Genomic DNA, 12,995 nt, shown 5'->3' with positions numbered 1-12,995 from the left:
GCTATAATCTAGTTCTTTAGGAACTTTTTTTTGTGTGTGCATGCACGTGCAGACACACAAACACTAAACACACACAACTGTTTAAGAAGTAACAGATACACTGAATTGTATAATGTCTATCACTTTTTGTCTTTGTGTCTTTCAGTATATATTATAAATCTTTCCATATCATCACAAATAGGTTCACTTTATTCTTTCAAGTTGCTGAATAATCTAGTTGAAACATGCATTTATTTATCTAACTCCCTTAGTTCCAAATATTATCTTACAAAAATGATGCAATTAAAAATTGTATGAGATATCTTTGCATCTAATTTTTTGATATAAACCTATCAGTAAAATTGATGGGTCAAAAGGTAATCACATGTATGAGAGATACTTCTAGCTCCCCTTAGACTTGTAATATATTCTTATGTATTGAGTGTAACATTACAAGTGGTTTAGTATTTATTTTCAGCATTTCAAATAGATTTTCCCCCAGTAAATTTAAGCAGATCTGAGATACTGCTGTTGACAGCTTAGTTAAATAAGCATTCTCAGCTCTTCCAATCTGTGTGTTTATAATTTCTCTAGAGTACAGAGCATTACTGAAAGGGATCTTTTTTAATTAAAGTAGCAACATGAAGCATTTCTGTATGCTACCATTTACTAAGTAAAAGGTAATCCTCATAGAAAATATGCATATGCTGCAATCTACATTGGATTTCATTTCTAAAGTCATTATCAACCAGTTCTCAGTATACTCTAAGTATGTCTACACTCTAAAAGGAAAGATAGTGACAACACATAACTATAATGAATTATTATTAGGAAATCTTCAGGAAATAATGAATTTTTCACTATCACAATATACCTCACCTCATAAGAAAACTAAACATACAGTGTCATTATAGAAGAGGAAAGGGCTACCGGAAGACCCAAGGGAAGCATATTCATGGGTATTTTCTTGTCTGATGGCTCTTCTGATAAACTAAACTTTTGCTGTATTCCATGTTTTCTCAAAGACAATGGCTGTGACTAAGTTAAAATATCCTTGGTGTATATGTGCCACATTTTCCCTGTCCAGTCTATCATTGATGGGCATTTGGGTTGGTTCCAGGTCTTTGCTATATAAATAGTGCTGCAATGAACATTCGTGTGCATGTGTCCTTAGAGTATAATGATTTATAATCCTCTGAATATATACCCAGTAATGGGTAGAGATAGCTTGGGGAGAAATGCCAGGTATAGGTGATGGGGAGGAAGGCAGCAAGTCACACTGCCACGCGTGTACCTATGCAGCAAACTTGCATGTTCTTCACATGTACCCCAAAACCTACAATGCAATAAAAAAATCCTAAAATAAAGCATTAAAGATAATTAGAAATTTTTTTATTTTTAAGTACTTTTGTTTCATTTTTATTTTGAAGATTATAATTTTCTGTTTTATTGGCTACTCTAATATTGAATGTTTAATTACTCATATAAAATCTTATAATATGATGTACTATATTTCTGGCTCAGACAACAGAACAGAAACTTTTATTTTAAAATACACACAGTTTTTCATGAAATTCATATAATGAAAGCATTAAGATAAAACATAGTTCATTATACACTACACATTATACCTGTGTTTTATCTGATTAAGAATTGTGATGAAGTTAAAATAGTTTGGTTAATGGGAAATTATCCATTTTAGAGTCACATTTTGGAGTTTATGTGAATACATGTAATGTTGAAATATGTTAAGCATAATTTAATATTTCATGGTTTATTAAATAGTTCAGAAGCTTTCAATGCCCTGTGGCCCTCATTATAGCTTTTACTACAATTTTCCAGAGATCTGACTAATTTCTAAAGTTCACTTCACTTTGCTAAACTCATCGTTGAAATAACAGTGATGATTCATAATCATCATTTCATTTTTCCTAGAAAAATATTTTATATAGAGAGTAATTATTTATCATCAGTATAAAATATTACAGATTATAATAGCTTATCACCAACATAATACTGTATTTTATACATTTTCCATTGATCTAAGTTGTATACATTCTCCAGCCTTTGAAAATCAACTGTATCTAGTCAAGGAAGTATCAAATACTGTTAAATCTTCAATCACTGTCTTTTCTAAATAATAACTTGCATCTTCTAGATCCCTTTGCCACATTTCTCTGCACAGTCTTTCTTAAGACAAATCTGACCATGTCCTTCTCAAGCATGAGACATTCCAAGATTCCATCTGCTGAGAGCTAAATGTTCAAAATCTTTTGCATTGTTATTAAAGCTCCTATTACCTTCTCTTGCCCCAGTACTTGACAGCATTCCATCCCAATACCATGCTCTTTGTCTGCTCACATACCCTGAACTCCTCATTGAGGCAGGGCAAGTGATGCTCTCACTATGAAGTATTGCCGTTGTCTCCCCTATAGGAAGAAGTGATCAATAATTTTTTGGAGTCTGTTGTGTAACTTGTAGTTTGTCCATCATGTCACCTTTAATATTTTCTTACTCTTATTTATTTACACAATGTTTTTCCCTGATAAACTCTGGGCTTATCAAAGGCAAGAAATTAGGCCCAGGTATACCTCAGAAATAATCCCTAACAATTTTGATTAGAATTTTAATGGAAAAATTTACCATTTGAGAACACAAAGGTATCTAATTAAAATTTGAGAAACCCTTTAGTAGAATGTCAAGGAAATTGTTCTGTAAGACACTATGTTGCTATTCTGTCTGCTATGTTGTGTGGAAAAATACAGTTTGGGTTTTGATGATGGTTCCTAGAGATTCTAATGAGTTGGGGTAGGATTGCCTTATTAAAACAAAAGCACCGAGAAAGCAAATAAGTGGGGGAAATCCATATTGTAAGTAAGAAATGATATATGATCTCTCATTACATATTCCAATTATCTATATTTTCACTATACATGTAATTGTTTTACTTACTATTTTATTGTTTTGTCATTCAAACTGGAGTAGCATGCAATGTCTTCTGTTTTTTCTAATTATTGTTTGCAATATTTATTATCATTATGGTCATATGGCTCACATTTATAAAAGATTGAAATGATTAAAGACAAATATAGTAAAATGCCTGATGCTATTTATTGGACAATGGTATAAGCATTAAAGCCTGATGTTCTCCAATGTTATGTCAATAACAAGCATATTGAGCTTTTAGTATGTGCCAGGCTCTATGTAAGAAGTTCACATGCTATAATTCTAATTTTCATAGAAAACTTATTATATGTCAATATCAGGTCAAAAAAGACAGAGTCGAAATCTAGAGTGAGTCAATGGAAAGAAAGGAGTACTCAACATCAGGGTGCAGCCAATTCAGTTGTAGGGCTGGATCTGCTCTCACTGATGAGAAAAACTATAACAGAAAGATTGCTGATACAATACTGATCTTATGCTTTTTAAGCAGTATATTTAAATACATACAAACTTATGAAAACTGGTTGGACAGAGATATAACACGCTAAAAACTAGCAGAGTAAAATCTTTTTACAGTGTGAGAATGAGAATACAAACTTCCCCTTCAGCTTATTTCCTAAATCACAATTTCTTGCCTTAAAAAAAATGTCAGGAGGCTGGATCCCCCTAAAAAAATAGAGAGGAGAACCTGCTTAAATATTTCCTGACAATTATAAAGTAATTTATTGGCAGACAATCCAAGATGGCTAAATAGGAACAACTCTGGAGTGTAGTTTCCAGCAAGAACATAGCAGGTGAGTGATCACCACATTTCCAAATGAATTTTTACCACCCACATACCAGGAGATTCCCAGGTGGAAAAGCACCATGAGTCTCCAGCATGGCTGTTTCAGCCAGTGCAGTGGGTCACCGCACAAAAATTCACACAAATCTGGGTACAGTTTCAACTGATGCCTGGAACCCCTGGGAGGCAGAGTCACCCATTCAACTGAAAAAAAAAAAAGAGAGCTGAAACAGAGAGCCAGGTGATCTGGCTCAGCAGTTCCCACCTCCACAAAGACCAGCAATCTGAAATGCTTTGGATTGAGAATTTCACAGTAAGCACAGCTGGACTTGGGATGGTCCAGCTCTGTGGGCGGAGGATGTCTGCCATTACTGAGGCAATCCACCGCTACAGAGGCAGTCTGCCATTACTAAGGCAGTCCACCATTACCGAGGCAGTCCACCATTACTGAGGCAGTCTGCTAATACTGAGGCAATCTGCCATTATTGAGGCAGTTCTAACTATACCTCTATAAGCAAAACCACAAGGACGTTCAGCAGCTAGACAGAGCGCACGGCAACTCAGCTTCTCCCAAAGGGAAGCCCATCAGACTCACAGAAGATCGCTTAGCAGAAACCCTACAAGCCAGAAAGAGTGGGGCCCAATATTCAACATCCTTAAAGAAAATAACTTTCAACCTAGAGTTTCATATCCAGCCAAACTAAGCTTCATAAGCAAAGGAGAAATAAAATCCTTTATGAACAAGCTATTGCTTAGACATTTCATCACCACCAGGCCTGCCTTACAAGAGCTCCTGAAAGAAGCACTAAACATAGAAAGAAACAACCAGCACCAGCCACTCCAAAAACATACCAAATGGTAAAGAGTATCTATACAATGAAGAAACTGTGTCAACTAATGGGCAAAACAACCAGCTAGCATTAAACTGGCAGGATCAAATTCAGACATAACAATATTAACCTTAAAGGTAAATGGGATAAATGCTCCAATCAAAAGAAACAGACTGTCAAATTAGATAAAAATCCAGACCCCATTGGTTTGCTGTATTCAGGAAACCCATCTCACCTGCAAGAATACACATAGGCTCAAAATAAAGGAATGGAGGAAGATTTACCAAGCAAATGGAGAGGAAAAAAAAAGCCGTAGTTGCAATCCTACTCTCTGATAAAACGGACTTTAAACCAACAAAAATCAAAAGAGACAAAGAAGGGCATTGCATAATGGTAAAAGGATCAATACAACAAGAAGAGCCAGTGATCCTAAATATAAACACACCCAGTACAGGAGCACCCAGATACATAAAGCAAGTTATTAATGACTTACACAGAGACTTAGACTCACACACAACAATAGTGGGAGATTTTAACACTCCACTGTTAATATTAGTCAGATCAACGAGACAGAAAATTGACAAGGGTATCCAGGACTTGAACTCAGATCTGGACTGAGCAAACCCAATAGACATTTACAGAAGTCTTCACCCCAAATCCACAGAATATACATTCTTCTCAGTAACACATCACACCTCTAAAATTGACCACATAATTGGAAGTAAATGACTCCTCAGCAAATGCAAAATAACAGAAATCATAACGAACAGTCTCTCAGACCACAGTGCAATCAAATTAGAGCTCAGGATTAAGAAACCCACTGAACACCACACAACTACATGGAAACTAAACAACTTGCTCCTGAATGATGACTGGATAAATGATGAAATGAAGGTAAAAAAAAGGTTCTTTAAAACCAGTGAGAACAAAGACATAACGTAGAATCTCTGGGACACATTTAAAGCAGTATCTAGAGGAAAATTTATGGAATAAATACCCACATGAGAAGCAAGGAAAGATCTAAAATTGACACCCTATCATCAAAATTGAAAGAGCTAGAGGAGCAAGATTAAAAAACACTCAAAATCTTGCAGAATACAAGAAATAACTAAGATCAGAGCAGAACTGAAGGAGATACACAAAAAAATCCTTCAAAAAATTAGTAAATCCAGGAGCTCATTTTTTTCTGAAGATCAACAAAATAGACCACTAGGCAGATTAATAAAAAGAAAAGAGAGAAGAATCAAATGATGCAATAAAAATGATAAAGGGGATATCACCACAGATTTCAAAGAAATACAAACTACCATCAGAGATGACTACAAACAACTCTATAAACCAGTAAACCAAGCACATAAACCAGTAAACCTGGAAGAAATGAATACATTCCTGGACACTTCCACACTCCCAAGCATAAACCAGGAAAAAGTAGAAACCCTGAATAGACCAATAACAAGGGCTGAGGTTAAGGTAGGTTAAGCCTACCAACCAAAAAAAGCTCAGATTCACATGAGTTCACAGCCGAATTCTACCAGACACACAAAGAGGAGCTGATACCACTCCTTCTGAAACTAATCCAAACAATCCAAAAAGGTATCATCCTGATACCAAAACCCAGCAGAGACTCAACAAGAAAATAAAACTTCAAGCCAATATCCATGATGAACATAAATGCAAAAATCTTTAATAAAATACTGGCAAACCGATTGTAACAGCACATCAAAAAGCTTATCCATCACGAGAAAGGTAGGGTTCATCCCAGGAATGCAAGACTAGTTCAACATATGTAAGTCTAGAAACATAATTCACCACATAAACAGAACCAAAGACAAAAACCACATGATTATCTCAATTGAAGCAGAGAAGGCCTTTGACAAAATTCAACAGCTCTTTATGCTAAAAACCTTCAATAAACTCGGTATTGATGAAACCCACCTCAAAATAATAAAAGCTATTTATGACAAACCCACAGCCAATATCATACTGAATGGGCAAAAATTGGAAGCATTCCCTTTGAAATCTGGCACTAGACAAGGATGCCCTCTCTTACTACTCCTATTCAATATAGTAGTGGAAGTTCTAGCCAGAGCAGTCAGGCAAGAAAAAGAAGTAAAGGGTATTCAATAAGAAAAGGAGGAAGTCAAATTCTCTCTATTTGCAAATGACATGACTGTATATTTAGAGGACCCCATCATCTCAGCCCCAAATCTCCTGAAACTGATAAGCAACTTCAGCAAAGTCTCAGGATACATAATCAATGTGCATAAATCACAAACATTCCTATATACCAATAACAGACTTAAAGAAAGCCAAATCAAGAACGAACTGACATTTACAATTGCTATAAAGAGAACAAAACACTTAGGAATACATCTCACAAAGGATCTCTTCAAGGACAACTAAAAACCACTGCTCAAGGAAATAAGAGAGGACCACAAACAGATGGAGAAACATTCCATGCTCATGGTTAGGAAGAATCAATATTGTGAAAATGGCCATATTGCGCAAAGTAATTTATAGATTAAATGCTATCCCCATCAAGCTACCTATGACCCTCTTCACAGAACTGGATAAAGCCACCTTAAACTTCATATGGAACCAAAAGAGATCCCAGATAGCCAAGTCAATTCTGATTAAAAAGAACAAAGCTGGAGGCATCATGCTACCTGACTTCAAACTTTACTACAAGGCTACAGTAATCAAAATAGCATGGTACTAGTACCAAAACAGAGATACAGACCAATGGAACAGAGGCCTTGGAGGCAATGTCACTCATCTACAACCATATGATCTTTGACAAACCTGACAATAAAAGCAATGGGAAAAGAAATTGGCTAGCCATGTGCAGAAAGCAGAAACTGGTCCCCTTCCTGACACCTTACACTAAAATTAACTCCAGATGGATTAAAGTCTTAAACATAAGACCAACACCATAAAAATCCCAGAAGAAAACCTAGGCAAAACCATTCATGACATAGGTATAGGCAAGGACTTTATGACTAAAAGGAACCATCATTAGAGTGAACCAGCAACCAGCAGAATGGGAAAAAATGTTTGCAATCTACCCATCTGACAAAGGGCTAATATCCAGAATCTACAAAAACTAAAACAGATTTACAAGAAACAAACAAACCCATTCAAAAGTGGATGAAGGATATGAACAGACACTTTTCAAAAGAAGACATATATGAGGCCAACAAACATGAAAAAATGCTTATCATCACTGGTCATTAGAGAAATGTAAATCAAAACCACATTGGGATACCATCTCATGCTAGTTAGAATGGTGATCATTAAAAAATCTGGAGACAACAGATGCTGGAGAGGGTGTGGAGAAATAGGAATATTTTTACACTGTTGGTGGGAGTGTAAATTAGTTCAACCATTGTGGAAGACAGTGTGGTGCTTCCTCAAGGACCTAGAAATAGAAATTCCATTTGACCCAGCAATCCCATTGCTGGGTATATATCCAAAGGATTATAAATCATTCTATTATAAAGACACAGGTACGTGTATGTTCATTGCGGCACTGTCTACAATAGCAAAGACCTGGAACCAACCCAAATGCCCATCAATGATAGACTAGACAGGGAAAATGTGGCACATAATATGCCATGGAATACTATGCAGCCACAAAAGATGATGAGTTCGTGTCCTTTCTGGGGCTATGGATGAACCTGGAAACCATCATTCTCAGCAAACTGACACAAGAACAGAAAATCAAACATTGCATGTTCTCACTCATGGGCGGGTGTTGAACATTGAGAACACATGGACACAGGGAGGAGAGCATCACACACTGGGGTCTGTTGGGGGGTACTAGAGGAAGGACAGCAGAGGGTAGGGAGTTGGGGAGTGATAACATGGGGAGAAATGCTAGATATAGCTGACAGGGATGATGGCAGCAAAGAACATTGCCATGTATGTACCTATGCAGCAATCCTGCATGTTCTTCATATGTACTCCAGAACCTGAAGTGCAATAAAATATACTAAAAAAATTTTAAAATAAAGTAATTTATTATTATTTTATTTTATTTTTTTCAGCTAGGAGGGAGCCACTCTCCTAATTTAACAGTGTTGCCCATGTCAGTGACGACACTTTATTTATACCTAATGAGAAACTTTAAAGGATGGATGTATTGCAATTATATTCCGTTTTGGAGTTTTTTCTTTATTCATTGATGGATGTGTAATTCGTAACATCAAAAACAACTATAAAAGTTTAATTATTATAGAGGAGAAAGTGCCTGAGGATTAAATTTAATTACATATAACTCTATTTGGACGGACAGTATAGAAACACTCCTTCAATAATAAACATCAAGTTTCTTAATAACAGGTAGCAATTTACTTGGGCAAATGTTTGTTGTGCCTATTAAAAACAGCATATTGAAAATCAAGTAAAAATTACATCAAGTGCATTTTTTTTCCTGTTTTGGAAATATTGTATTACATGTCAAAGACTTATAAGTGAAGGAAGAAAAGAGATGGCAATAGGTCTGAGTCATGCCCATTTTACAAGAGAGACACAGGAGACTCAGAGATTAAAATAATTTCCCATGTACATACAACTTGTATGTGACAGAATAAAATTTGTACTTAGATTTGCACACCTCGAAATCTCATGCCAACTGGTTAAAAATTTTCATGTGAACAATTTATATGATGCTTGTGTGTATAGAATGACACTAGAGTTGAAATCAGTATGATTGTGGAATTGGAAAGATGACAGTCTGTGTGAAAAATCTTCACTCTATAGCCCATAAATGAGATCATGCCTATCCTATGACCACTATTAGTGTGTATGACAACCTTTACTGACTTTTACACGAGATAAAACACATTAAATGAAAACGTTCACTGGTACACTGGTATCAAAGACCAACAATAAAAAACAGTGAAAAGGTTTACTGGTATCAAGCATTTGTTGAGAAATCTATTAAGTGTAAAGCATTGGATTGGGACTTTTTAAAAGGAGGTTAAAGAGGCAAGACTGGAAATTGATTAGATGTTACATATATTTATGCATTGTTTCCCAATGGAATATTATTTATATTCTAATCTAGAAGGAAATGTTTATCATTTACTCAGTAGTTTAAAGCATATTTTATTATTATGAGAAATGGGCTAAAACTTATAACCACATAATATTCAAGCCAGAAAAAAATGTAAAAATTGTTAGTTCAATTACAATTTTATGCAGAAGAAAAATTCAATACCAAAATAGTCCAAGTGACCAATTTAACTAGGATGAAGACAAGCCAGAGGTTTCTAAAGTTTGGTGCAGTATATTTGGAAGAATGCAAAATTGTACTTAGAGTCTACATTTACAGTGTTGCATGTAACCATTACATTTGGTCACCAACAAAAGCATAAAACATGTATAATCAAATATGGCAGTAGTAACACATTGGTGCCGCACTTAAGATTGACATTCTCTCGCAACTGAATCTATCACAGTCAGTGGTTCTCATCACATTATAAGTAATTGTTTCTTTTGAGTACAGAATGTAATCAACTTGGGTTTCCACATCACGTATGAAATACATGCATCTTAAGCACTAGAATCTGAGTGTGGTAAGAGGTTAAGTAGGAACCATTAATAACTGAGTGAACAGTAGATTCATATCCCACATTAATTTTCAAGGTCACAGTGGAATAAACCAAATGAAATGACAGCCATAATGGTCTGTATAGAAATTTATATAAATCTTTATTTCTGTCTCTGCTGCATTCTTTTTCTCTGGTTTTGCTGACATTTTATAGTGGTATTTATTTCAGTTAAATTTGCTTACATTGTTCTTACACTTTAATGCATGAGAGCAAAGCAAAATATTACACAATTATTTAAAGAGCGGGCAAGACTAGATTATGAATATGTATGAATATATTAACATAAATAAGAATGCAATATATCAGTTGGAAAAAGACCTGAAAATAGGAATTTTATTATAACACCTGAAATGTTCAAATGATGTAAGGTTCACAAAAATAGCAACCTAAGGGAAAATCAAAGTTCTAGCAGCATTGATGTGGTGGTCTCCATAATATAAAAAAATGGAAACAATTTTAGATAAGTATCTGGATTGCTCTTGTGTTTTTACTTTATTCTATTTTATTTATTCATATAATTACTTGTTAACTTTTTTCTTTTTGTTTTTTGTTTTTTTTTTGAGACAGTTCTCACTCTGTTGCCAGGCTGGAGTTCAGTGGTGCAGTCTCGGCTTACTGCAACCTCTGCCTCCCAGGTTCAAGCGATTCTTCTGCCTCAGCCTCCCAAGTAGCTGGGATTACAGGCACTTTCCACCATGCCCAGGTAATTTTTTTGTATTTTAAGTGGAGACAGGGTTTCACCGTGATCAGAGTGATCTTGATCTCTTGACTTCATGATCTGCCAGCCTCGGCCTACCAAAGTGCTGGGATTACAGGCATGAGCCACTGTGCTTGGCCTGTTAACTTTTATCTTATGTTCAAGGGTACATGTGCAAGTTTGTTTTATAGGTAAATTGTGTGTCACTGGGTTTAGTGTAGAGATTATTTCATTACCCAGGTAATAATTATAGTATCCAATAGGTAGTTTTTGATCCTCACTCTTCTCTTACCCTACACCTCAAGTGGGCCCTAGTGTCTGTTGTTCCCTTCTTTGTGTCCATATGTGCCAAATGTTTAGCTCCCACTTAAAAGTGAGAACAGGTGGTATTTGGTTTTCTGTTCTTGTGTTAGTTCACTTAGTATAATGGCCTCCATCTCCATCTAAGTCGCTGCAAAGGACATAAACTCATTGTTCTTTATGGCTGTGTAAGATTCTATGGTATATATGTACCACATTTTCTTTATGTAGTCTACATCTACCATTGATGGGCATTTAGGTTTATTATATTTCCTGTTAGGAATACTGCCACAATTAATATATGTGTATATGTTTCTTTATGGTAGAATAATTTATTTTCCTTTGGGTATATACTAAATAATAGGATTGCTGGGTTGAATGATAATCCTGTTTTGAGATATTTGAGAAATTGCCATACTGCTTTCCACAATGGCTGAACTAATTTACATTCCTACTAACAGTGCACACAGAAGCATTCCCTTTTCTCTGAAACCTTGCCAGCATCTGTCATTTTTTGACTTTTAAATAACAGCCATGTGACTGGTGTGAGATGGTATCTCATTGTGGGGTTGATTTGCATTTCTCTAATGATTAGTAATGTTGAGTATTTTTTCATATGCTTTTTGGCCATATGTATATCTTCTTTTGAAAAGTGTCTGTGTCCTTTGCTCCCTAATTAATGGGGTTGTTTTTTGCTTGTTAATTTAAGTTCCTTATAGATTCTGGATATCAGACTTTTGCTAGATGCATAGTTTGCAAATATTTTCTACCACTTTTTTGGTTGTCTATTTACTCTGTTGATAGTTTCTTTCACTGTGCAGAAGCTTTTTAGTTTAATTAGGTACCATTTGTCAATTTTTGTTTTTATTGCAGTTGCTTTTAGCATCTTTGTCATGAAATCTTTTCCAGGACCTATGGTGAGAATGGTATTTCCTAGGTTATCTTCTACAATTTATATCATCTTAGGTTTAACATTTAAGTCTCTAATTAACCTTGAGTTGATTTTTGTATATGGGGTAAAGAAGGTGTCTACATTTAGTTTTTGGCATATGGCTAGCTAGTTTTCCCAGGGCCATTTGTGGAATAGGGAGTCCTTTCTCCATAGCTTGTTTTTGTAGACTTCATTCAAGATCAGATGGTTATAGTTGTGCAGCATTATTTCTGGGGTCTCTGTTCTGTTCCTTGGTCTATGTGCTGTTTTTGTACCAGTATCATGCTGTTTTGGTTGCTGTATCCTTGTAGTATAGTTATAATGGGTAATGTAATGCCTCCACCTTTATTCTTTTTGCTTAGGATTGCCTTGGCTATTCAGGCTCTTTTATGATTTCATATGACTTTTCAAAAAGTTTCCCTGTCTACTTTTGTAAAGAATGCTACTGGTAGTTTGATAGTTGAGTGTTTATATTGTTTTGGGCAGTATAGCTATTTTGAAATATTGATTCTATTCATGAGCATGGAATGTTTTTCCATTTGTTTATATTGTCTTTAATTTCTTTGAACGGTCTTTTATCTCTCACTGTGAAGGTCTTTCACCTCCCTAGTTAGCTGTATTTCTAGGTATTTTTTTCTTTATCTGGCTATTTTGAATGGGATTGCATTCTTGATTTGGCTCTCAGCTTGGATGTTGTTGTAGAGGATGGCTACTGATTTTGGTATATTTGTTTCGTATTCTGAAACTTTGTTGAAGTTGTTTATCAGCTCAAAGAGTTTTGGGGAAGAGACTATAAGGTTTTCTAGGTATAGAATCATATTACTTGCAAAAAGGAATAGTTTGACTTTCTCCCTTCCAATTTCTATGCTTTTTATTTCTTTCTTTTGCCTGATTGCTTTGGCTAAGACTTCCAGTA

At 35.3% G+C, this 12,995-nt stretch overlaps 1 protein-coding gene across 35 annotated transcripts in view; it reads right to left on the bottom strand.

Annotated features, from left to right (window-relative positions):
• The window catches only part of MGAT4C (MGAT4 family member C), a 934,265-nt gene that overhangs the window by 60,777 nt on the left and 860,493 nt on the right, over window positions 1–12,995 (bottom strand). The window contains exons 1-2 of one of the 35 annotated variants that reach the window (XM_035257264.3): window positions 2,125–2,873; window position 1,437 (exon numbers count right to left, since the gene is read on the bottom strand). The exons of the other annotated variants lie outside the window; for them this stretch is intronic. Coding sequence (XP_035113155.1) covers window position 1,437; window positions 2,125–2,204 — 81 coding nt within the window. The 5' untranslated portion in view covers window positions 2,205–2,873. Of the gene's footprint in view, window positions 1–1,436; window positions 1,438–2,124; window positions 2,874–12,995 lie in introns of those variants that run through there. 35 annotated transcript variants of the gene reach the window in all.

The sequence above is a fragment of the Callithrix jacchus genome, chromosome 9 (genome assembly GCF_049354715.1).
Source record: "Callithrix jacchus isolate 240 chromosome 9, calJac240_pri, whole genome shotgun sequence".
Taxonomy (NCBI): domain Eukaryota; kingdom Metazoa; phylum Chordata; class Mammalia; order Primates; family Cebidae; genus Callithrix; species Callithrix jacchus.
This window is presented reverse-complemented; position numbering and strand designations above follow the sequence as displayed.